Source organism: Penicillium citrinum, assembly GCF_028827155.1.
Source record: "Penicillium citrinum strain IBT 23319 chromosome Unknown utg000008l:1.0-2707905.0:1.0-2709502.0, whole genome shotgun sequence".
NCBI lineage: Eukaryota > Fungi > Ascomycota > Eurotiomycetes > Eurotiales > Aspergillaceae > Penicillium > Penicillium citrinum.
Window position 1 is genome coordinate 944,229 of NW_026622693.1, and position 22,780 is coordinate 967,008.

General features: G+C 46.6%; 8 protein-coding genes across 8 annotated transcripts; 5 read left to right on the forward strand and 3 right to left on the reverse strand.

Moving 5' to 3' along the window:
* Window positions 1-1,989: 1,989 nt before the first annotated feature.
* Window positions 1,990-3,585, reverse strand: N7469_008797 (uncharacterized protein; the record flags this gene model as incomplete). Its single annotated transcript, XM_056647715.1, has 2 exons — window positions 1,990-2,164; window positions 2,426-3,585. 2 exons carry the CDS (start codon window positions 3,583-3,585, stop codon window positions 1,990-1,992), a joined length of 1,335 nt encoding a protein of 444 aa, XP_056497480.1.
* A 3,110-nt stretch (window positions 3,586-6,695) lies between these two features.
* Window positions 6,696-7,955, reverse strand: N7469_008798 (uncharacterized protein; the record flags this gene model as incomplete). The annotated part of the gene is made up of 3 exons (XM_056647716.1): window positions 6,696-6,906; window positions 6,985-7,483; window positions 7,568-7,955. The coding sequence occupies 3 exons, from the start codon at window positions 7,953-7,955 to the stop codon at window positions 6,696-6,698; spliced, it is 1,098 nt and encodes a 365-aa protein (XP_056497481.1).
* A 944-nt stretch (window positions 7,956-8,899) lies between these two features.
* On the forward strand, window positions 8,900-10,194 carry lap1 (putative aminopeptidase; the record flags this gene model as incomplete). Its single annotated transcript, XM_056647717.1, has 3 exons — window positions 8,900-9,088; window positions 9,144-9,890; window positions 9,961-10,194. The coding sequence occupies 3 exons, from the start codon at window positions 8,900-8,902 to the stop codon at window positions 10,192-10,194; spliced, it is 1,170 nt and encodes a 389-aa protein (XP_056497482.1).
* Window positions 10,195-10,745: 551 nt separating this feature from the next.
* Window positions 10,746-11,888, forward strand: N7469_008800 (3'(2')-5'-bisphosphate nucleotidase; the record flags this gene model as incomplete). The annotated part of the gene is made up of 1 exon (XM_056647718.1): window positions 10,746-11,888. One exon carries the CDS (start codon window positions 10,746-10,748, stop codon window positions 11,886-11,888), a length of 1,143 nt encoding a protein of 380 aa, XP_056497483.1.
* A 1,150-nt stretch (window positions 11,889-13,038) lies between these two features.
* N7469_008801 (DUF1774 domain-containing protein) lies at window positions 13,039-14,147 on the forward strand (the record flags this gene model as incomplete). Its single annotated transcript, XM_056647719.1, has 3 exons — window positions 13,039-13,262; window positions 13,433-13,872; window positions 13,948-14,147. 3 exons carry the CDS (start codon window positions 13,039-13,041, stop codon window positions 14,145-14,147), a joined length of 864 nt encoding a protein of 287 aa, XP_056497484.1.
* A 1,509-nt stretch (window positions 14,148-15,656) lies between these two features.
* chsB (chitin synthase class II) lies at window positions 15,657-18,814 on the forward strand (the record flags this gene model as incomplete). The annotated part of the gene is made up of 3 exons (XM_056647720.1): window positions 15,657-17,606; window positions 17,657-17,823; window positions 17,881-18,814. 3 exons carry the CDS (start codon window positions 15,657-15,659, stop codon window positions 18,812-18,814), a joined length of 3,051 nt encoding a protein of 1,016 aa, XP_056497485.1.
* Window positions 18,815-19,099: 285 nt separating this feature from the next.
* N7469_008803 (phenylacetaldoxime dehydratase family protein) lies at window positions 19,100-20,362 on the reverse strand (the record flags this gene model as incomplete). The annotated part of the gene is made up of 1 exon (XM_056647721.1): window positions 19,100-20,362. One exon carries the CDS (start codon window positions 20,360-20,362, stop codon window positions 19,100-19,102), a length of 1,263 nt encoding a protein of 420 aa, XP_056497486.1.
* A 749-nt stretch (window positions 20,363-21,111) lies between these two features.
* On the forward strand, window positions 21,112-22,772 carry N7469_008804 (Glycoside hydrolase family 29; the record flags this gene model as incomplete). Its single annotated transcript, XM_056647722.1, has 4 exons — window positions 21,112-21,762; window positions 21,829-21,934; window positions 22,018-22,069; window positions 22,130-22,772. The coding sequence occupies 4 exons, from the start codon at window positions 21,112-21,114 to the stop codon at window positions 22,770-22,772; spliced, it is 1,452 nt and encodes a 483-aa protein (XP_056497487.1).
* Between the last annotated feature and the right edge of the window lie 8 nt (window positions 22,773-22,780).

Genomic DNA, 22,780 nt, shown 5'->3' on the forward strand with positions numbered 1-22,780 from the left:
AGCTCCCACCCTGCTGGACTAGACATGACGAGTGGCAGATGCCCAAAAGTACTTAGATGCGATGAGGAAGGGTAGTATCATCGAAGTATTGCCAACGAGTTCAATTGTTTTCGGGTTGGGCTGCTAGGGACAAAGAAGAGTATAGAAAGAAAAGCTAGAGACGAGGCCAGTTGCCAGCTCATCAATTCCAGATAAATGAGATCATACTTGTCTAGGTGACTTTTTGAATTCCCCTTGTCAACTGGAAGTAGCTAGTTTATGATAGCTGAGTCTTGAAGTTAGTGTATACTCAATCAATTCATCATTATTCCCTGCGACTAGTGGTACGTAGCATGTAGTTTGTAGCTAATCCTAGTCCCAGTAAAATAAGTGATCAAACTGGGCCGCAGTGCAGGAACCACTACAAGGATGTAAGTGTCAATGAGTTCGAACCGTGAAAAGAATTGACAATGGCTTTGACCATGCACAAGAAATTGCCCGCATAGCTCAAGAACTATCTACCTCGGCGAGGAACTCCAGCCTCAGCCCCTGTCAGTATCTTCGCCTCAAACTCAAGCTACCCGCCTCGTAGATCCTTGTCCTATATACCAACCACTCCAGAAACAGGGTGTATAGCAGGAGAAAATCAATGGATTTCCATTCAACAAAATCTGTGTGATTCGCCGCTTTGGATATTGGGTATTCATGCATTCATCTCGCGTCCTTTCTTCGTTCCATGGATCCATGGTTCTCATCAATGCATGCGGCTACAACAGATACAAGAGACAGACAAAGCTATAGCCACAGAAATGTCTATGCTCAACTCCATACCGATGCTCTACCGAAGCCGGGGCCGGGGCTGGACTAGGAAGGTCTGGGCCTCACCCGTAAGCGCCTTGGGCCCCGCACAAGTTTAAGGCAGCAAGGCAGGGGTTAAATGGTTCTTGGGCGCGATAAAAATAAAATTTTAATCAATTTCGATGAAGTAGAAGATTCATTCGTAGCCAATCGATTTGCTTCCCCGTCATGACTGGCATGTGAGTATGTGCTATACAGTGGCACTTAGTTCACTCTGACATCGCAACTAGCAGTGGGGCTCCATGTCTAGCATCATGGTCATACCGGTGCCTATGCTAAGGAATAATATCGGGAGTCAGTACTTGCACTCCGATAAGTCGATAGTACGAGGAAAAGCCAGTGCATATAGCACTAGTACTGCAGGTATGATCCTCAAATTGGGTCGGTGTGTATATATGGAGATATGCAAATGACAACAGAATAGACAATGCATGATACCCTGTTGAATGAAACAAAGGAATTTGGAGGCCATACAATTAATCGGCGGGGGTCAGACCAGCGAATAATGAGGTATATGCATCGCCAATCGAGCAACACAGAATGAGGATACCATGTACATACACGCAAGTAGTTGCAAGAAGTTAGAAGAAGCTGAGAAAAAACCAAAATCGACAACAGAGCAGGTCGAAAGAAGGCAAGAAAAAAAGCAGTCCTGAGAATGCTGTGGAATATACCCCGTATCATGTCCAATTTTGAAGATGGCAAACACAAACGCCAAATCATCCACAAATCCATGAACCCTTCTTATCCAATCGTCCATCCCGAACAACGTCGGGTAGATCTCCAATGTACGTTCACCTAACATGAACGCATGCCACTGGAGTGAAGAGCTTCCAGATATAACGCATGGGCTTGAAAAGAAGTAACTGGCCAGCAAAGAGCATGAAAAAGAAAACGAAGGAAAAAAAAATGGAATTTGTCTTGTATGGTCCATTGCCAGGTCATTAATCATGAAAATCGTCACAATCCATGCACCCAGGACAGGGGTAAAAGATTAAAATGGAAATGTAAGATGCAGGGAAAGCTCAATGCCAGCTCATGGGTCTCATGATGATCCCCTGAAAGTCCATCTGATCATCTTCAGAAGTTCGCCTCATATCACACGCTAGTATTTCCAAGGGACCAGGGTGTTCCTGTTTTCAACCCTGAGGACTAAGCGGAACCCCTCCGTTGAAGCACCTCGCCGATCAGGCGACGAGGTCCCATAAACTCAAGCCCTTTTGTCAAGGAACGTGCGGGGAGAGACCAGGGAGCGCGACGCTCGGAGTGCCAACGACGCCGGATGCAATCATCCACGAGAGCCACTAGTCCTGTCGCGACAATCACGCTAATCACCGTTAGTCTTGCTCGCGTATGCAGGAAAAGAAGAAGAGCAAAACACGTAAGATAGTCAAATCGCGAGGGGAAAAAAAAGAAAGAAAAAAGCAAAGGGGAAATAGCTTCAATGACAGCAAATCATTATACCAAGGATCATGCCAGGGAAACAAATCATCCAACGCATCAATCTAACGCAAAATGGAAATTGAAAAGAAAAGGGATGATGAACAAGAGAACAAAAATGCTAGAAGGGGATGGAGAAAACACTTACTCGGCAACATCGGGCATCGGATCATACACTGATGAATCACTTATCCATAATGAACAGGGTGGTACCCAACCCCCTTTACTCTCCTCCTCAACTGCCTCCAACGGCGTCATAATTTCCGGAACCATATGAGCAATCGTCTTCGAGGTCCTAGTATCAATAAGATAATAAGAGACCTCACGAAGGTCACCTTCTTTGCGAAATTCCCGACGCCATTGATACTTCGTTGACCAGTACTCATATTCATATCTCTTAGCCGCACCCGGCCCACCACGCCTTCGAAGCTCGACGTGCGCGTAATTCGAAAATTCCAATAATATAGTCTCGGTCAAAGATGGTCCAGTCCTTACTTTCCCCGGTCCAATGCTATTTTCGGTACTTTGCTCATGATTATCTAGATCGAGTGAGTCTAGTCCATCACCGGATCCAGCCTCGTCCCCTGAATCGTGACGTTTCAGGTCATGCGGGGAATGGAGGTTATGTGCTCCGGCGCTGGAACCGGGTCGGAGACTTGCGAGAACGCTACTTAGTGAGCGACGACGAGGACGATCGCCGTGGTGGGAGGGGACTTCTTTTCGGGCAGAGTGACAGACTTCTCGTCCGGAGTCGCGGCAGTATCGGCGGAAGGAGAATTTGCGGGAGAAGAGATCGTACATGCGGAGATGGAAGAGAATTACATCTTGCTGATATCCTGCGCGACAAGGGACAACTGTGTCGACGCGTAGGTTCATGTTTCCGTCTATTGTTGCGTCGTCGTGACGGATGAGTAGTCTCCTTGATGAAGGGAAGAGTCGAGCGAATGAGGAGGGTGTTGAGGCTAGAGCATCTGTTGGAAATTTCTCTTGACGATCGTCGACTTCATATGGTGAAACTTGTTCTTCTTTTGTTTCTTCTTCTTGGAGTTCTGCTTCGGATCTTGTTGTTGAGGCATATGTGGATACTGAAGTTCGTGGATCAACGTTCTGATCTTCGTCATGGTGTTTTGGCTCGATGACTTGGATTTCTAACCCATCATCGAAAGACGGCCAGACTGTTCGTTTTCCTGCTGCTCTGTCGCTAACTACTGTTGGTGCAGTGCTTTTCGTCCTATATGAGGCATCGGTATCGGTGGAGCTGCAACTGCCGCCATTCCCCGGTGTTTGGCCTGCTTTGTAGGAACCCATGTTGAGAATGATCACCACTGATGAAAGATGGAAGACAGATAGAATGGAATCTGGGCTATGGTTCTGTCGTCTTGTACTTTTCTTCTGTACGATATGGTGTTGACAAGTGAGAGTGAGAGTATGAAGTCGATGTTTGGTGGGAAATTAGGTGAGTAAGATTTCAATGTGAAATAGTTTCAAAAAAAAAACCGAATACTAGACGACTAATCGTGTTTCAAAAGGATGTCGATCGAAATTCAAGATCACCCCACAGTTCGGATCAAATAGTAATTAAAGGACGAATCTGGGGTGGTAGTAAGTCAAATTCCCATGACGCAGTGAAACAAGCCCTAAATCATCCGGCATGAAGGAGCGTAGCGGAACAACGAGCCGTCAAGGGATTAATTTGAAAGGAATCTCCAGTTCGATTTTGCCTTGTCACTTTGATATTTTGTGTTGTGTTGTTTTTTTTTTTTTCACCGCTACCTCTGATAGTCAAAGTAAAATGACTTCTCTTACCACGCGATGTTCGAGTACACTTAGTGTAGTATATCGGAGAGATTAGGCAAGGATGGGGATAGAATCATATGACGGGGCGCCAGGGATCGAAGATTTCCCGCGTTGACATAGAAGTACCAAAGAGATACAATAAAGGGGGAGTGGGGAGATGGTAAGCTGGCGTAGGTAATGTCAGATAGAATGGGGAATAAGTTTGTTCACAAGCGAAGAGGGTGTTCGTTTGGTGGTTCTTAGGCGTTCGTTTTGCCCCCAAGGAGGGGTGGTTAGGCCAGGTCGTTGGGCAACACCGAAGAATGAGAGAAAGAAAAAGTGGAGAGAGACAACGAAGGAGGGGCAGTGCCCAAAGCCCAAATACTAAAGAAGAAAAAGAAAGGGCCCCAAAAAAAAAGAAAAGAAGAAAAAAAGAAATCAAGAAATCAAGCAAAATTCCACAAGTATGTACTAGTATGATAGAAAAGAGGGGGAGAGGAGAGAGGGAAGAAAAAAGAGATGCAGAGTAAAAATAATAAAAAAAGGGCGAGAAATCGGGCTCGCACAGGCGCCGAGATACTTGTTGAAGTTGTAATTAGAATTAAAAGCAGTCGAGAATGTAGCAATAAATATGCAGCAAACTGGAAATAGGATGGGATGGGATGGGATGGAGAGAAGTACACCATCGTCATCGACGTAGTCAAATAAAAAGTAGCTCGCTGCAAACGCAGAATAGAGGAAGTTGATGCGAACATCAGAAACATCTATTTCTAGTATAATGACAGGTACCAAGACTATCAAATAGTGAGGCGTAGCAAACTATCGTTTGAATCCTGACCACCTCCCGTTAGCATTTAGTCTCCCTCATTTTCAATCATTTTCTAACCCTTTCACGGTCAATTCATAAAGTTCACGCACAGCCGTCTCGTACAACAAAGGATCAGGCCGCGAACCTCATGAAATCAATAGACCAAATGCCATAGACAGGCTCGTTTTGTCTTTGGCAATATCTTGCGCCTCATCCCATCCAAGCCCACTGTGCAGTCTTGTTTAGATCGACACAGACATAGTAGAAGCACAGCCTAGCTCTCAATGAGAGACACACAGTTCCCCAAACACGAATTTCAAAAGCATACCCAGCTTCAAAGCTAACTACTAGTGGATGAACTGTCCAGCACAATCCCCGTGTCGAACATTCATTCGTCACAAGTCCCCAACCCACCCTCCCACCGTGCAACGCCGATAGTCAGAAAAGGGGAGACTTGTTCTGCAGCCGATCCTCTATTCGACCAGTAAGGTTAGTGTCTCGGATCAAAGGGCTGCAGCGAAGGGTCTGGATGCGAGGACTGTGCGCTCGGAGTTTTGGTCGTTCGTCACGGGTGGAATCGCGTGCCAGTGAAATGTGCATGATGGATTATGGTGGAGAGTCTGATCGCACATATATATATATATCCTTTTATTTGAAACTAAAGCTAGCTAATACTCTGGCTATGGCGGCTGCTGATTCTGATGCTCGTTTGGAAATCGAGATAACCCTGAAGTGCGATGGAGATGTTGAACGTCATGATGGAGACGGTGGGGGCGGACCGATCCGGATCCAATCTTTCCTTTGGTTAATATATTAACTCTTGTAATTAGATCTAGTATTATCATTAAACACTAAAATATAATAATAATAGGTATTATATCAGCTAATGCACCCACAGTCGATGTATATGAATATAGTCACGAGATGAATGAGATGCTCATATTTCGTCGTGATATACTACTGTAGTTAATTCCCTTCAAGTTGTACCTGGTCCGTCCACGCGGTTCCCTTCAAGTTCGCCATGACGCGGAATTGCAAGTGGAGACCGAACCCTGACAACACATCTTCTACGAAATTCAATGATCTAGTCTAAGTTTATCCTGCGTCATGAGAATACCGTAAAGTCGAACAAACTTTGAACCTGAGGGCCTGATCTAATTCCTCATTTTGCGGCCCTGTTTTGTCCCATTTGATACCCACGAACTGTATGTACAGGCAGCCATGGGATTATCACGTGATCATGACAGAGTAGTGTCTAATTGAATGCCATTGGTAATGACACTCCATTATAACCTCACTAGATTCTTGAAAGCAGGGAAAAAAGTGGTTCGAATGGCCGAAACACTCCCCATCCAAGATATTCACTCGTGATTGACTACATGATGCACGGACTGGAACGTGGTCTTGTGGGGAATTGAAGAATTAGGAAATCATCCAGTCGATCGAACGATCTACGATATGCAGTCACCGCATGTTGTATGTACTCAAGGGATTCAACTATTGCTCATGATGAGGTTACCCGGAATGTTTGACCATATCCGATGGCTGGATACGACCAGGTCCGTTGTGGCATGAGGAAAGGAATGGCAGAAGTAGATCTTCTATAATAATATACTGTATGCCCTTCAAAGTCCACCGAGCCGAGATGGTATCCAGAAGTGGTCTGTAAGATATAAACGGATAACCCAAGCCTTCCTTCGCTGTACAGCCGAAACCCAAAAAGAAACAAACAAGACATCTTGACTCTCCCCGTTATAGCGTATATCCAGTCTAGGGGTCTACAACGATCGCTCATACCCATGGCACTATGTTCAGTCTGTATCGGTATGCCCAATTAAACCTGCGCGTAGAGAGGACGGGGAAGCTCGTCGCCCAGCTGAATCTCATCCTCGGCGCGGCAAGTCGGGTGATTAACTAGTCCAGCTCGAGAGCCAGGAACTGGTGGTCGGAAGCCAACATACGCTTCTCGGCGAGCAGGTTCTCCAACCGTCACGGACCAGGTATGTAAACCATAGTACGAGGCAATAGAGTGCACGAGCCAGCGACTATTTTCGGTTTATATTAGTTTGATTCAAGCGAATAGCCGCGCGTGGGATATATCTCAGTGAGGATTAACAACTTACCCAAAACCGGCAGAACGGTCATCTACGAGGCTCTCGAGCACCATTTTCTCTCCATCTCGCTCATCATGAGTACTCATCTCTTTCCGCAATCGCTGTAGAGCCTCCTGGCGTTCGGGTGAATCATGCATCTGTCCATTTCGGCCAACAAAGACAATCTCATCTTCCGAGTCGCTCGGCGCGTCCTGTAGTCCGTCATCTCGAAGCAGAGTTTGTCTTTCATTCCACTTGTTGATGAAAAGTCGAATCTCATCTTCTAGATCTTGAAGCATACCCCGCGCCGCGCGAGCGTGTTTGAGTTTCAAGCGTAGGTCTTTCGGGACGCGGTGCTTCTCCTCACCAGGGCCATTCTTCTTCGGTTGACTATCTGCCATTTGGGCATAGTGCACATCCCACAGCGGGGCAAGGTAGTACGGCATAGGATCATGACGAGTGTAAGTCGGGCGGACTTCCCAATCCTTGGAAGAAGGCGGTTCAGCCCATGGGTTGTGCAACAGACGATCTTGCAAGCACAGTCAGCGTTTGATTCATGGCCATTTTTGCTTTTTTTCGTTCCTCGATCAATAGTTTTGGGTATAGCGCATACCGTTCTCCCAACGCTGTCGTCGACGACTCCCATCCTTCCCCTTGAGCAGGGCTTCACGGCGCTTCAAACTATCGCGGCGCAAAGGCTCACGACGACGAAAGCTGACTGTGGGTGGGCGAGTTTCTTCGGCTTGCGAGACCACCTTCACTCGTGGCGATGGGGTTGGAGGTTGATCGTCCAGCGGGATGGACAGCGACACGGTCGACCCGCGCAAAGTGGAACGAGCAGGAGTTGGCGACTGGGAGGAGGAATTTGGAGTTGCATCCGAGAGGGACAAATCCTGCAGGGAGGAGGCGGCCTGTTCAGTCCATGCGGAGATAGCGAGGGTCTGCTGAGGGGAGAGACTGCCCTGGGAACCCTGCGGGCGGAGTCGTGGATGAATGGCCATTCTGGAAGACGGATAAGAATGATCTGGTTTGAAGCGAGTAAGAATAGTCAATGTAACAGTATGGTTTTGCAGTAGTAATATGAGTAGGATTAAGAATAGCAATAAAGATAGTATAGAGCAGATAATATAGGATGAAGAGAAGGGAAGTCGAGGGCAAAGATGATCGCAAGGAGATAAGAGATAAAGAACGCCAGTCACGTCGGCACGGGTCTTGGCGCGTTTCGTGATTGGAAGTGACTCATCAGCCCTAACCCTAGTTTCCTGTTTGGGTGAATACGAGGGGAATACGGAAGGGGAAGGTGCGGGTGCAGATTCAGGTTTTGGGTTTAGGAAGGAACAATGGGCATCTACTCCATGCATTAATCGATTGATCACATAATCAATCAGGCTATACTTCCAATTCCTCCAGCATTCTCCTATTCCCTTTCCCATCGATAATATATATACATAATTTGTGCTAGTCAGAGATAGTCGATTGTCAGCACTAGCCTACACGGCTGTGTACAGTACCACTGCCACTGGTTCCGCAGGGCTGTGAGTCACGGGCTTCCGAACAGCCGAGTGGAGTTAACCTCGGATCTCCGCCCCCGCATGAGTCGCGATGAGATGCCTTGAGTCAACAGACATGCAATATCGAAATGACCAAAAAAAAAAGTAGAAAATTGATGTAGTTGAAGAATTTTGAGTTTTCTGGATTCAATTACTTCAGAATGAATAATCTTATACATCATGAATTCTCAACAAAACAAGGCTACCTATTAATATCCATTTAGCGCGGGGTCCAAAAGAGGCTTGGCAGTTTTGCCAAGGGCGCGTGATCCGCCTTGATCTGCCTGGCCCCAATCCCTGCGGCTGTACCTGGCAACCTACAAAACCTGACCTGTCGCCTGAATCGAACTTTTTATCTTTATCTACTATTACCTTCCTTGGATCCATTCGCCAGTATGAAGTTCCTGCTTGCGCTAAGCGCAACTGCCTCGGCTGCTCTGGCGGCTGTTATTCCTCAGCAAGAAGTCCTTGCTCAGACAATTCCTTCAATCGTTCAGAACAGTCAGACTACCCGCTGGCTGATCGAGCTGAGTCCGTATCAAACTCGCTGGGTAACTGAAGAAGAGAAGTGGGCCTTGAAATTGGTATGTTTTGCTCTTCTGTTTGCCTTCCCTGGATGACCTTATTGACAATACCTAGGACGGCGTCAACTTCATCGATGTCACCGACGAATACAAGGCTGGCGAATATGGTACCCTTCACACAAAGCGTATCGTCCATTATCCCGAGGAAATGAATCACGAGAGCGAAATTACTCCGTTGACCTCTAAGCTGTCCAAATCCAACATGAGAGAAAACCTGGAGCACTTCACATCCTTCCATACCCGGTATTACAAATCAGAGACTGGTATCGAATCCGCCGAGTGGCTGTATGGTCAAGTCTCCGAGGTAGTCCACGATTCCGGAGCTAGCGAGTATGGCGCAACTGTTGAGCGATTCGACCACGCATGGGGTCAATTCAGCATCATTGCTCGCATTCCCGGCCAATCCAACAACACCGTTGTACTGGGCGCCCACCAGGATAGCATCAACCTCTTCCTTCCTTCCATTCTTGCTGCTCCAGGTGCGGATGATGATGGCAGTGGCACAGTCACCATTCTTGAAGCTCTGCGGGCCCTGCTGCGGTCTGAGACTATTTCCCAGGGCAAGGCCGAAAACACCATCGAATTCCACTGGTACTCCGCTGAAGAGGGTGGTCTTCTTGGCTCCCAGGCTGTTTATTCTCAGTATAAGAAGGATCAAAGAGAGGTTAAGGCTATGCTGCAGCAAGATATGACTGGCTACGTGCAGGGAACCCTCGATGCCGGACTTCCGGAGTCGGTCGGTGTCATTGTCGACTATGTTGATCAAGGATTGACCAACTTTATCAAGGATGTCATTACCACCGTAAGTTTCGGCCCTTCCATATATACTACTCCCAACTACCTACTTCGTTCATTGCTAATACTATCTGAAGTACTGCGATGTACCCTACGTCGAGACCAAGTGCGGCTATGCCTGCTCCGACCATGCCTCTGCCAGCCGTTTCGGCTACCCCTCTGCCTTCGTCATCGAGTCTCAATTCGAGAACTCGGATAAGAAGATCCATACGACCGAAGATAAAATCAAGTATCTGAGTTTTGACCACATGTTGCAGCATGCGAAGATGAGCTTGGCCTTTGCATATGAACTGGCGTTTGCGTCTTTCTAGACACATCAAACTCTGGGGATCATGAATAGACGACTATGGTCTGCGTTTACTTTTGTTTTCTTTTTTTTTCCTTTTCGGGCGTTTCGAGAGATATATACCTATGCGCATTCTTTTTTTTTTTTTTTTAAATAATTTTGCCTAGCACGAGACAAGTCAAGGCTTGCGTTGATACACCCAACTCAATTGATATGACGATTTTTTGTGAAATTGGCCTCTAGTTTGACATAACTCACTATTAATGTTTGATTGGATTTCAACTAATCTTTTCCATTCGTTTCATTAAATCTCTGAATTGTCTCAATTCTCCCCATTTACTCCTTCTACACCGTCTTTCGGCTTGATTTCTTATGACGCAAACGGACCCACACGTGATCGAGCCCGGTGAGATCGTCCTTTGGAGTTCTTTTTGCATTTTCTGATTTTTTGCTTGTCAAACTGCAATTGCCCCTCCATTCACTCCTTAGGTTCCTCTCTTTTCACCCAAACCTCTTCACCCACTTCAAATCCTCTCAACACGTCTTCAATTCCCATTCCACCTCGATTCTGCAGTTATGACGACACACCCATACACCAAAGAGCTGCAAGTAGGCAGTCTCGCCGTACAACGTGCCGCTGTCCTCACGAAGAAACTCCTATCGCAAGTTGACAAAGGTCATTTTGACAAGAGTGACGATACCCCTGTTACAATCGCCGACTTCGCCGCACAAGCCTCCATCATCGCCGCAATCCACAATGCTTTCCCAAATGACTCGATAATCGGCGAAGAAGATAGTACCGCCCTCCGCGAAAATGAACCCCTCTTCGAACGAACCTGGGAACTAGCAACAAGCACGCATTTGGAAGATCCAGAGAGCGAATTACACCTTCACACTCCAGCCACACGAGACGAAATGCTATCTCTAATTGATCTGGGTGCTAAACCTCACACTACACCGGGAACGGGTCGAGTCTGGACTCTTGATCCTGTCGATGGTACCGCTACTTTCATGACTGGGCAGCAATATGCAGTCTGTTTGTCTTTGATTCAAGACGGAGTCCAAGTCCTCGGTATCCTTGGCTGTCCCAACCTGCCAGACTCAAAGGAAGTTCACGAAGACAATGTCGATAAACACGGTCATGGCAATCTACTCACCGTAGTAGCAGGCCACGGTGCTCGCATCCAACCTCTCGGTAAAGGCGCACTACTTCCCTCCCGCAAGATCCCCCGCGTCGAGCAGATAACCTCCGGATCGGACTTGCGCTTCGTCGATACAGGATCCACACCTGCTTCCTCGGGACGATTGGATATCCACGCTGCTGTTGCTTCGCATTTGGGCGCACGTTGGCCCCACACCGTGGATCTGTGGTCTGCACAGATGCGCTATGTCGCTATTGCCATGGGTGCGTGTAACGCGTTTGTGAAGGTACCTAAGAGCGAGAAGTATCGATCGAAGATCTGGGATCATTCGGGTGGTATGTTACTTGCGCAGGAACTGGGATGTTTGGTGACGGATTTGCAAGGACAGGCTGTTGATTGTGGGCGGGGGAGAACGCTGGAGGGATGTTATGGTATGGTTGTTGCGCCGGCTAGTGTTCATGGAAAGATTGTTGAGGCTGTTAAAAGTGTGAGGGGGGGGTTGAGCGGTGGAATCGTGGTTTGTTTTATGTCATATATCTACTCTTTTTCTGATACCCCGATGGGAAGGGAGGGTTGAATTTGAAGTCATGATAGTATACTTTAGCAAGGCTGTACTGCAGTTTACAATATCATTATAGATTTACGTTTATTGCAAAGAGGTCAAACTTGTGAATAATATCATCGCAGAATAGATCAGGTCAGGACTATGCAGAGAAATCATTTTCTCTGTATCTCTGACGTCCATGTCGAGAGATAAGTACCAACTTGGTAGTAACTACGTATTATATCCATAAAATATGTAGTCCATATTTTGCCAGTGTCCAAAGTGAGTTTCTATATAAGTCATCCCTAGCTTGATGCAGTATACCTACAGTTTGGATCAACGGATTCTCTCCAGCAGTGACCCCCTTTGCCCCGCAAATTTCCAGAGTTAAATAGTCCGGGGTTCTTCGAGTTGTACATCCAATCTTTTCGGGTATCTCGGAAGTCAAGTGTGATACTGCTACAACTCCAATTTGGGTACATATATTGCTTCTACTAGACTTCTACTTCATCCAAATTGGGTAGCATATAATTGTATACATAAATTAGAACAAAGAACAGGCAGAGATACTGTAAACTGTACTGTAGAATTCTCCCCGGGCCGTGCACAGATCGACAAGTGGCGCCATCAAGGTGCCATTTCCCAGCGGGTCCTGATTGTCGTGCAGAGCCATGGAATCCCTTCGTTCATCAAGCATTCAGCATCCAGTGCTATGTACTATGTATTATGTATGTACACTACTGTAGAGTAGATGATTGTAACAAAGATGAGCTCCCATCCAAATGACAGCGGGTCCCACCCAAAATCAAGAAACTTGTCTCGTCTTGAAACTAGAATGACGGCACTCACTTCCCCCCCACTCTACCTTGGGTAAGCTCCCCACCAGGTTCGAAGCCAGAAACGAAAAAAAAACTTAATGATGTGATGTCAAGGATCTGACCTCATTGCAGGCTGTGTCCGTCTTGTACGTGCATGCTGAGTGGTGGATTGAGATGGTCATCAGACCATGCGTTGAGGGGAGGGGGGTCGCTGGATTTTAATGTTAACCATGGCCTGTCCCCCTCCCCCCAGTTTCGAGTTAATTCATTTCTTGTTTTATATTCTTGATCTTTCCGCCAGTTTCTATTTGATATATCCAGGACTCTATATTTGGATACTCTACTGATTGCTACTTGCCGCTAAAATGGCAATTTATAATCCGTTTGCACGGCGCGAGGCGCATAATGCTCATGCGCTGAACTTGTATCGCATTCTTGTGCCGCTGACTTGGGCGTTGGTTGTCATTGTTGGCATTTATTATTCGATTCATTCACCGGATGATGTGAAGAAGAGTAAGAAGATTTGGAAACAGGCCGATAAGCAGAAGACTCCTTTCAGTCAGAATACGACTGTTACTGGTATCTACTGGTATGTGATCCTCTAGTACCTAGATGCCACCCTACCTTGCATATAACAATATGCTGCATATCACGAGTCGCGATAACTACTGCCCCCGATATATACCCTCTAGCTCAGAATCATTTCAATCTTGAATGTCCTTGAACAAGGCATAGAGCTAAACTAATTCTGTAATATAGGATCCTACTTCTGCTCTCTCAACTGAGCTACGTCTGGCACCTTTTCTCCAAAGATGCAGCGATCGTCGCATCTGCCGCCAACGTCGCAACCCACTTTATCCTGAATAACCTCTTTGTCTTCGCCTGGATTCTCCTCTGGACCCGCAACCATTTCTGGGGCGCCGAGATCATTATTATCGCCCATCTCTTCAACCAACTCGCCGCTTACTGGCGCCACCATGGACTGCCCGCTTTCGTACACTTCTCTGCTGTCGCAGGTCCACTCGCTTGGACTGTAACTGCGTTGTTCTGGAACGGAGCTGTCGCCACACACAGTCATAACTTACCCGGTCGAATCGTTGCCAATATCTTTATTTGCGTACTTGCTGCCGTAGGTCTGTTCCATGTTGTTGGACGACAGGATTATATCTTGGGTTACTGCTTTAGTTTCCTCACTTTGTGTAAGTTCAGCCACTGCCAGTGCCCATGACTACTACCAGGATATATAGAGATGAGCGGAGCTGATGGATATATAGCCCTTGCACTGCGTCAATTTGCCGTTAAGATCATCGCTCTGCAGTGGATATTTGCGTTCGTCATCTTCGGTCTTTTCTTGGTGACTTCGCTTTACATCTCTAGTACCAAGTACTACGGACGTGACAGTCTCTTCCGTCGCATTGCCCATCCCGAGGCTTCCGATCGCGAGAGACAGCCTCTGCTTAATGAAGAAGCATAATGGCGACACTGACACCATTCAGAGAATACGAGTTAAACTCAATGACACGCATGTACAGCTACGAGTACAGCGTATACCCAGCATTCTACTTCAAAGAGTGGAAATAATGTAGTTGCCTATCTTGTACCCGGGACGGAGCTTCAGTACAGATTGCAGTTGAAAAGGTGGTTGGAATGTTCGTTTGGGAGGTTTGCAGTTTGATAATTTGTTTCGTGATGGATTCATATCGTCCCCTCTCACTTATTCATAATACCACTGGGCGTTGGTCTGATATTTGAGTACTTATTTTCTCTTTTTTATGATGGTCCTATAATTTATAACCTGTTTATGCATCGCGATTGACCCACACGGTGGATCTGATGAACCGCTCGATCCGAACCATCACGCTGTAGTCCGAGTAAGCGTTCTACTGCTATATGAAGATGAAATGCAAGGATTGGAGGATACTATATCGCAAGTCATAGTCCAAATGGTAAAAAGGGATATATAATGTAATACTAGATTGACACAAGACTGCATCTCTTCAGGGTTGACTCAGTCCCGTGCGTGCAGCCAAACTTCCCCGCGTTGCCGGGACAACCACAGCTCTCCACATTTGTTGATTGCGGCTGTCGGGCTGGACTGTTCTTCTTATTTGCTTTCGCTCGCACTCCAACTTGTATTTACTGGGCTCTCGTGTTCTCACTCTTCCGAACGTCTCCCTGTCTCTTTAAATCGGGCAAACCAGTTCAATATCTGTGGGAGAGTTGTATTGAATACACTATCTTGGATACCTCATCATCCGACTGGTAAGCATTCCTCAACATCCACATTCCAACCAAGATGTTTACTAACGCAATGACAACCAACCAGTCTGTATCAAGCTATTCTCATCTACTATGAGGACTTGAGGATCATCCTCATTCCACAGTTCACGTCATGAACCGTCACCCGCCATCCAATTACGGCGACGAGCCACCCGCGTATGACCATGAAGCGACTTCATTCCTGTCTCACGATGATTCACCCACTACTACACCAAGACACAATGGTCCTTCAATGCGTCTGCTGCCAACAAGCAGCAATGTCGAAAGTGATATGAGTAGAAGTTACAGATCCGCTTCGCCGTCTCAGTATTCACAACTGCAGTCAGAATATCCTGAAACTATTCCGTATGTCTCATTGCATTTTCCTGTTCTTCTTATATTTTGTTGTTTTTTCCTTCTCAATGGCCTGCCATTCGGAGCAATCCATTGCAACTTTATTCCCCGACACATTCCAGTTGTTGCTGTTACAACAAGTCCATATCCACTCGTGTATCTTTGCATCCCCCTCCCTTGGCTGAAGTGTATGGCACAGACCAGTGCTTAGTGGGATATCAAAGAATGAGCGCTATTATTGGGTGAATGAGTCCCATCCTTGATAGCTGGCTCAGTGCTGTCTTGTCATAAACACTGTCATAGGCATTGTTTATCACCTGTGTCTCGCGTCATCTCATATTGGCCTTTCTTGGGTCACATTTCCATCAAAATGAGCTCGACAAGACCAAGAACTAACATTCGACCGCGGAATAGGGCCGGAGCACCCTCGGAGTATGATAGCCGTTTCTATCAAGTGCCTACAGCGACTTCACCGTCACGTCCGCCATCCAGTTTAGGAACAGCGCCTACGATGCCCCCTCCGGCAGGTAGCCTGGCAGACACTTCAGTTTATCCGTCGATTCCTCCTCGAACAGGCTCCCCAACGCGACCATGGAGCCCGGGACACGTTCGTCCTCCCTCGGTGTCCAGTGTTGGATACGAACGCGCCGACATCAATGGTAGCCCTCGACCCGGGACTCCCAGCTCCAGATATGGCGGTAGTCCGAGACGACCACTACCCCCTGCGCCTTTGTTCTCGAAACCAACTGCTTCTGCAGTGGACAGTAGCATTGATATTGGTGACGCCGGTCATGACGATGACCCCTTCGGTGGTGGTGGCCGGACCATCCATCACAATTCTCGCGGCAGCGTGCGATCATTCATGAGCGAGTCTACTGTTCTGGGCGACGAGAAGGATGCTATGTCCAAGATTGATTTGGAGGCAGACGACGAGGAAGATGTGGAGAGTATCGATCCTAACCTTCACTACGGACCAGCACCCGAGAAGCAAGGCCGTAGAGGTGTTCGTGATACACAGATGGTTAAGAAAGAGGTTCAACTTATCAACGGTGAACTTATTCTGGAGTGCAAGATCCCAACCATTCTGCACAGTTTCCTACCTCGTCGCGACGATCGTGAATTCACACATATGCGATATACGGCCGTTACCTCTGACCCCGACGATTTCACCAGTCGTGGCTACAAGCTTCGTCAGCAGATTGGTAGCACTACACGCGAGACAGAGCTGTTTATTTGCGTTACGATGTACAACGAGGATGAGATCGGTTTCACCCGCACCATGCACGGCATTATGCGCAATATCAGCCACTTCTGTTCCCGTACCAAGTCTCGTACCTGGGGAAAGGATGGATGGAAGAAGATTGTCGTTTGTATCGTGTCAGATGGTCGTAAAAAAGTGCACCCGCGCACACTCAATGCCCTGGCTGCTCTGGGTGTTTATCAAGAGGGAATCGCTAAGAACATTGTCAACCAAAAGCCTGTCACTGCTCACGTTTACGAGTATACCACGCAAGTGTCACTGGATTCCGATCTCAAATTTAAGGGTGCTGAGAAGGGAATCGTTCCTTGCCAGGTCATTTTCTGTTTGAAGGAGCACAATCAAAAGAAGCTGAACTCGCACCGTTGGTTCTTCAATGCCTTTGGTCGTGCTCTGCAGCCGAATATCTGCGTCTTGCTCGATGTGGGTACGAAACCGGAGCCTAACGCTTTGTACCACCTTTGGAAAGCCTTTGATCAGGATTCCAACGTTGCTGGTGCTGCTGGAGAAATCAAGGCTGGTAAAGGCAAGGGTATGCTTGGTCTGCTGAATCCTCTCGTTGCCAGTCAGAATTTCGAATACAAGATGTCCAATATTCTTGACAAACCTTTGGAATCTGTGTTCGGATATATTACTGTGTTACCTGGTGCATTGAGTGCGTATCGCTTCTTTGCATTGCAAAATGACGCCGATGGTCACGGCCCGTTGAATCAGTATTTCAAGGGTGAGACCTTGCACGGTCAAGATGCTGATGTTTTCACGGCTAACATGTACCTGGCTGAGGATCGTATTCTTTGCTGGGAGTTGGTGGCTAAACGTGAAGAGAGATGGGTTCTGAAGTTTGTTAAGAGTGCTGTTGGTGAGACTGATGTGCCTGACTCGGTTCCTGAATTTATTTCTCAACGTCGTCGTTGGCTTAACGGTGCTTTCTTCGCGGCTGTGTACTCGACCATCAATGCTAAACAGATCTGGAAGACGGACCACACTCTGGCTCGAAAGATCTTGTTACATATTGAGTTTGTTTATCAGACTCTGAATTTACTGTTCACTTACTTCGGATTGGTGAGTTGACTCTATTCCATCCAGGGAGGATCCAAGCTAACACCGTGTAGGCTAATTTCTACCTCGCTTTCTACTTTATCGCTGGATCTTTGACTGATGAGAAGCTCGACCCATTTGGCCATAATATGGGCAAGTATATCTTCATTGTACTGCGCTATGCCTGTGTTTTGGTTATGTGCCTACAATTTATTATTTCTCTCGGTAATCGACCACAAGGGTAAATTGTCTTCTATCCACCTACACTGCTTGAACCCAAACTGATGATATCGTTTAGTGCCAAAAACATGTACCTCACGGGTATCATTGTGTATAGTGTGATTATGTTCTACACAATCTTCTGTACGCTCTATCTCGTGGTTCTGGAATTGATGTCTCGTGCCGGCGTCGGTGGGAAGGAAATCCAAGTATCCGGTACATTGATGATGAATATTGTCTTGTCCATGCTTTCGACAGTTGGCTTGTACTTCTACACTTCATTCCTTTACCTTGACCCTTGGCACATGTTCACCTCCTCGATCCAATATTTCCTTCTCATGCCCAGTTACATCTGCACATTACAAGTTTACGCCTTTTGTAACACGCACGACGTGACATGGGGTACGAAGGGAGACAACGTGATCAACACCGACCTGGGAACAGCAAAGGTTATCAACGGCAGCACTGTCGTCATGGAAATGCCATCAGAACAACTCGATATCGACAGCGGGTACGACGCTGCTCTGCGAAATCTTCGTGATCGCCTCGAAGTTCCCGAGCCCCCGATGTCCGAATCACAGATGCAAGAAGATTACTACCGAGCAGTACGTACATACATGGTCTCCATCTGGATGGTCGCCAACGTCATTCTCGCCATGTCCGTTTCCGAAGTCTACGGTGTAGACTCCGGTGGTACGAACATTTACCTTGCTATCATCCTTTGGTCTGTTGCTGTTCTCGCTGCTATCCGTGCTATCGGCTCAACTGCCTACGCTATTTTGAATCTCATCCACAAGATCGTGGAAGGAAAGACGAAATTCCAGGCTGGTAATATCTCGAATTTCGCTCCTAGCTCTTTCGGTGGTAGTTCTACCGGTGGTTCATCGGAGTCTGGATCTTCTCGTCCGAATCCCATTCGGTATAGTGGTGGACCGAGCTTTAAGGATCGTATTGCTGAGGCGAGGTGGACTGTTAGTCGATCTTTTGGTAAAATGATGTTCTGGCGCAAGTAGACCTTGTCGGATGTAAAGTTTTTGGTATGGGTTTTTATGGGAGTTTTTTGTTTTTCGACTTTTCTTTGTTGGGGGAGTTAATATTTATGATCTTCGATGGAAATATTGTTACGATATTTGGTTGGCTTGTGTTTGCTGTGCTTTTGCATGACAAGCGACGTCTTCACGTTATGGATATATTTATGCGATTTAAATTGAATGATTTCATGGATACTCTGAAGTTCACTCTATAAAGTTGTCGAGTCTGGTGATTACTAGTGCTTTGAGCGACCTCCGGGACCCGTGCTATAAAGATGTTCTTTCAACAGAAATCATCCCACATTCAACTCCAGTCCCGTCTATACAATTCACATACTCAAATCCCGCTTCACCACCTCGTATCACCGAAACCTCATGCCATGTTCGAAACTTTCGGGTGTCTCCGAAACGTCGAGCGTGACTGATTGCCCCGGCGTGAATAGCTAGATGAGAAGGATGTTCCGAAGCCCATCGTTCTAGATCAGTCATATTTTTGAAAAATGCCGTTACGCACGATTCCTTCGGACAAGAGTTCAAAAAGTTAGACATTGAGTTACTAGTTTCTGTTGCGGTCTCTGTTTCTTCGTGCTCGTGTTGAGAATTAAGGTCTAGGAGAGTATTTCGTAGATATCGGACACCGAAAGATCCGCTCTCTTGAGGATTATTCCATAGATATGACAGTCCATTTCTGAGTTTTGGTTCAATGTTCTCTATGTATGCGGTTGATTCTTCTTTGGAGCAATTTGTCCAGAATTGTCCGGAGCGAATGTGGATCATGTCGGATGGATTTGTACCCTTCATGGAAAATCCTAGAGATGATAGAGGTTTTTTTGGGACTTCATCTTGATTGTCTTCTTCTTCTTCTTCTGGATCCTCGCTTCTTTCGTTATCGTCATTGGTGAAACTGACTTTACCGGTGAATAGATCTTCTCCAGACCCCGGGATTCGATCTCGTGCTGCTCCCCAATATCCCGTATGTACATGCTTCGTTGTAGATGTCCCTGGTAAACGCGCTAGACCGGGCATATAGTCTGTTTCCGAGTAGACTGTTTCCAATCGGGCTATTTCCGAGACGAAGGTTTCTACCCAGAGTCCTGTGGCAGGACGTACGGGTGCGGGTAGAGAATGGTAGATTGAGCATAGATTTAGTTGCGTGAGAGCCTGTTTGTAGGCTTCTTTACTATCCCAGTAACAGACCCAGATCAAAGAGGTGTATTTTTGGTTAGTGGTGAAATTCGAGACGGAGTATTCTGCTTGCTTCTGGGTATGGTTTGGTGTATCGTTTAATACGATGAACTGCTCGGTTGAAAGGGGCTTCGATCTTGTGAGGAATGATTGAATTAGGCGTCTTGCATCTGAAAATTGGAGGAGGGCATTATTGGGAGTCGTCTTTTGGTGTAGTTGGATTCCGATGTAGGCTGTGAAAACGTGTTTTTGAGCCTCGGGAAATACGAGATGGAGTCGTGGTGGTGGGTTGTGTTGTGGTGGTTGACGGAGAGGGTATGTTCTTGCATTCGACTCAAAAACCATGATGTGCTATATTGTATTATTGGATTGCCTATCTTGGAAGATGTTGAGGATAGAATGATGCTTCTCCTTGTCCGGCATAAAGAGTGGGCTTTGCGTAGCCGAGGAGCGGGGGAGCTTATCCGAGTTTATATGAGGTCGTCACAGGGCTGTGGGGGTAAAAGAAGATGTAATATTACCATTCAGTTGCAGTAGTTAGCTACGGGTATACAGGGTTCCTCTTTGCAAAGGTGGTGACCTTATTTTCTTGAGTCCGAATCGCATGGTATACGACATTGCCAGAAAATTCCGGAGTATTCCCCCGCAAGATAATTCCTATCATCTCCTCATTAACGCAGTGACCCAGTCCCCACGAAATAATAGAAAATGTTCAATCTTTTACTACGTAGTAGTGTGGCAGATGGTCATGTTGATCTTAACTTGCTGTAACTTTGTCGACGCCATTTCCCGATTGGCGGGTAATTCCATCTTCAGGGATGCTTTCGATAGAAACATGTTACTACTGCGTCGATAAGAAACAGAGTTACTCTCAATGTCGATCTTCAATCCCTTCCCCGCTTAGTTCTCCAAGCGACATACTACCGTAGGAATGTGTTTAGCTATGTTACATCGCTAACTGGTCTATAAAATCAAGGCCTAGCGCAAAGTATAGAGGTTCCAGATCTGATAACCGCCAAACAAAGACTTAGAGTCTCACACCTTTCAAGCAAGGCCTCATAGTTTGGGAGAAAGCAAGTATAAGATTTCTCAATATGAAGCTTATTCTCAATGCCATCGTCGGTCTATGTGCCGCGACGAGTGCTGTTGCAGGAGCCTACAAGCCTAAGTACCGCATTTCACCAATCGACGGGTCAAAGATCGCTCTTCCAACAAAGGAGCAACTCGATTTTCAAGATAAGGAGATCGGTGTTCTAATCCATTTTGAAATCGCCACATATTTGAGCATCGACGGCTGCAATGATGTGCCTAACTTGGTACCGGATGTAGATCTATTTGATCCTACTTTGATCAACACTGACGCATGGATGGATACGACAACTGCCCTTGGTGCCAAATACGCCACACTAGTTGCGAAGCATAATTGTGGGTTCACTACATGGCCGAGCAAAGTGACTTTCCAGACTCGAGATAACGAGACCGTACCTTATAACTACACTATCGCGCAGTCTCCGGTTCACGGAAAGGATGTTGTGCAGAGTTTTGTTGAGTCGGCACAGAAATATGATATTGGCCATGGATTTTATTATAGCGTCGTTGTGAATAACTTTTTGAATGTGCAGAACTCAGAGGTTCGGGCTGGGTCTTGGGCACCTGGTCAAGTCAACGTTACCAATAGCACCTATGACCAGGTTGTTCTGGACCAATTGGGGGAGTTATGGAAGAATTATGGAAGCTTAACTGAGGTGAGTGCTTTCCATCAATTCCTGGCTTCTTTCTGAGTCGCTCACTTGCTAAGTCTTTTGCTGTAGATCTGGTTTGATGGAGGATATAGCAGTTCACAACAGGACAAAATCGAAGCTTTGTTGGAAGAGAATCAACCCCAGGCCGTCATTTTCAACGGATGTGATACTGACGGTAACTGTTTATCTGCGAATTCCAGTTCGTGGTTTCATCAGATCATCCAAAAGTGTATACTCATCTTGCTAACATACGTTTAGTAAGATGGATCGGCACAGAAGAAGGTCGAGCACCCGAAGAAAATTGGTCCACGTAAGATTCTAAAGAAAAGCATAGACTCAGCTTGCCAAATGAAGCTCGCTAATTGCTCAGAGGCGTAACAAATGATGGAGGCGACCCCCAAAGCGCTTACTTCTGCCCGGCCGAATGCGATACAACCCTCCAAACCGAAGACCGGTGGTTCTTCGGCATCAATCAACCATTGCGCTCCATCGAAGAGATGATCGACGTTTACCATAAAACAGTTGGCCGAAACTGTCTTCTTGAACTTGATCTGACACCTGATCGAAGTGGACTTATTCCAGCCACTTACGCAGCCCGCTACAAGCAATTGGGCGATTTCATCAGTTCATGCTACGGGAATCCAATTGCCCCAGATGCGGCACATTCTACGAATGATCATGGAGATTACTCGATCAAATTTGACTATCCAACTGCTATTGACCGTATCGTTTTGATGGAGGATCAAACTAATGGGCAGGTTATCCGGTCATATCAAGTACAAGCGAAAATAGTTGACAGCCAGAATGCAAATGGAACTTTGGCGGTACCTTTTACTCGCGTCTCGAATGGAACGAGCATTGGTCATAAGAAGATTGATATTTTCGAGAAGGCTATCACTGTTACGGAGCTCCTTGTGAAGACCACTTACGTCGACACACCCAAGTGGCGATCTGTTTCCGTTCATCTTTGTGATAAGTTGGCAGGAAATGGAACTTCCACAGAGAAAGATTAAGCATGTCG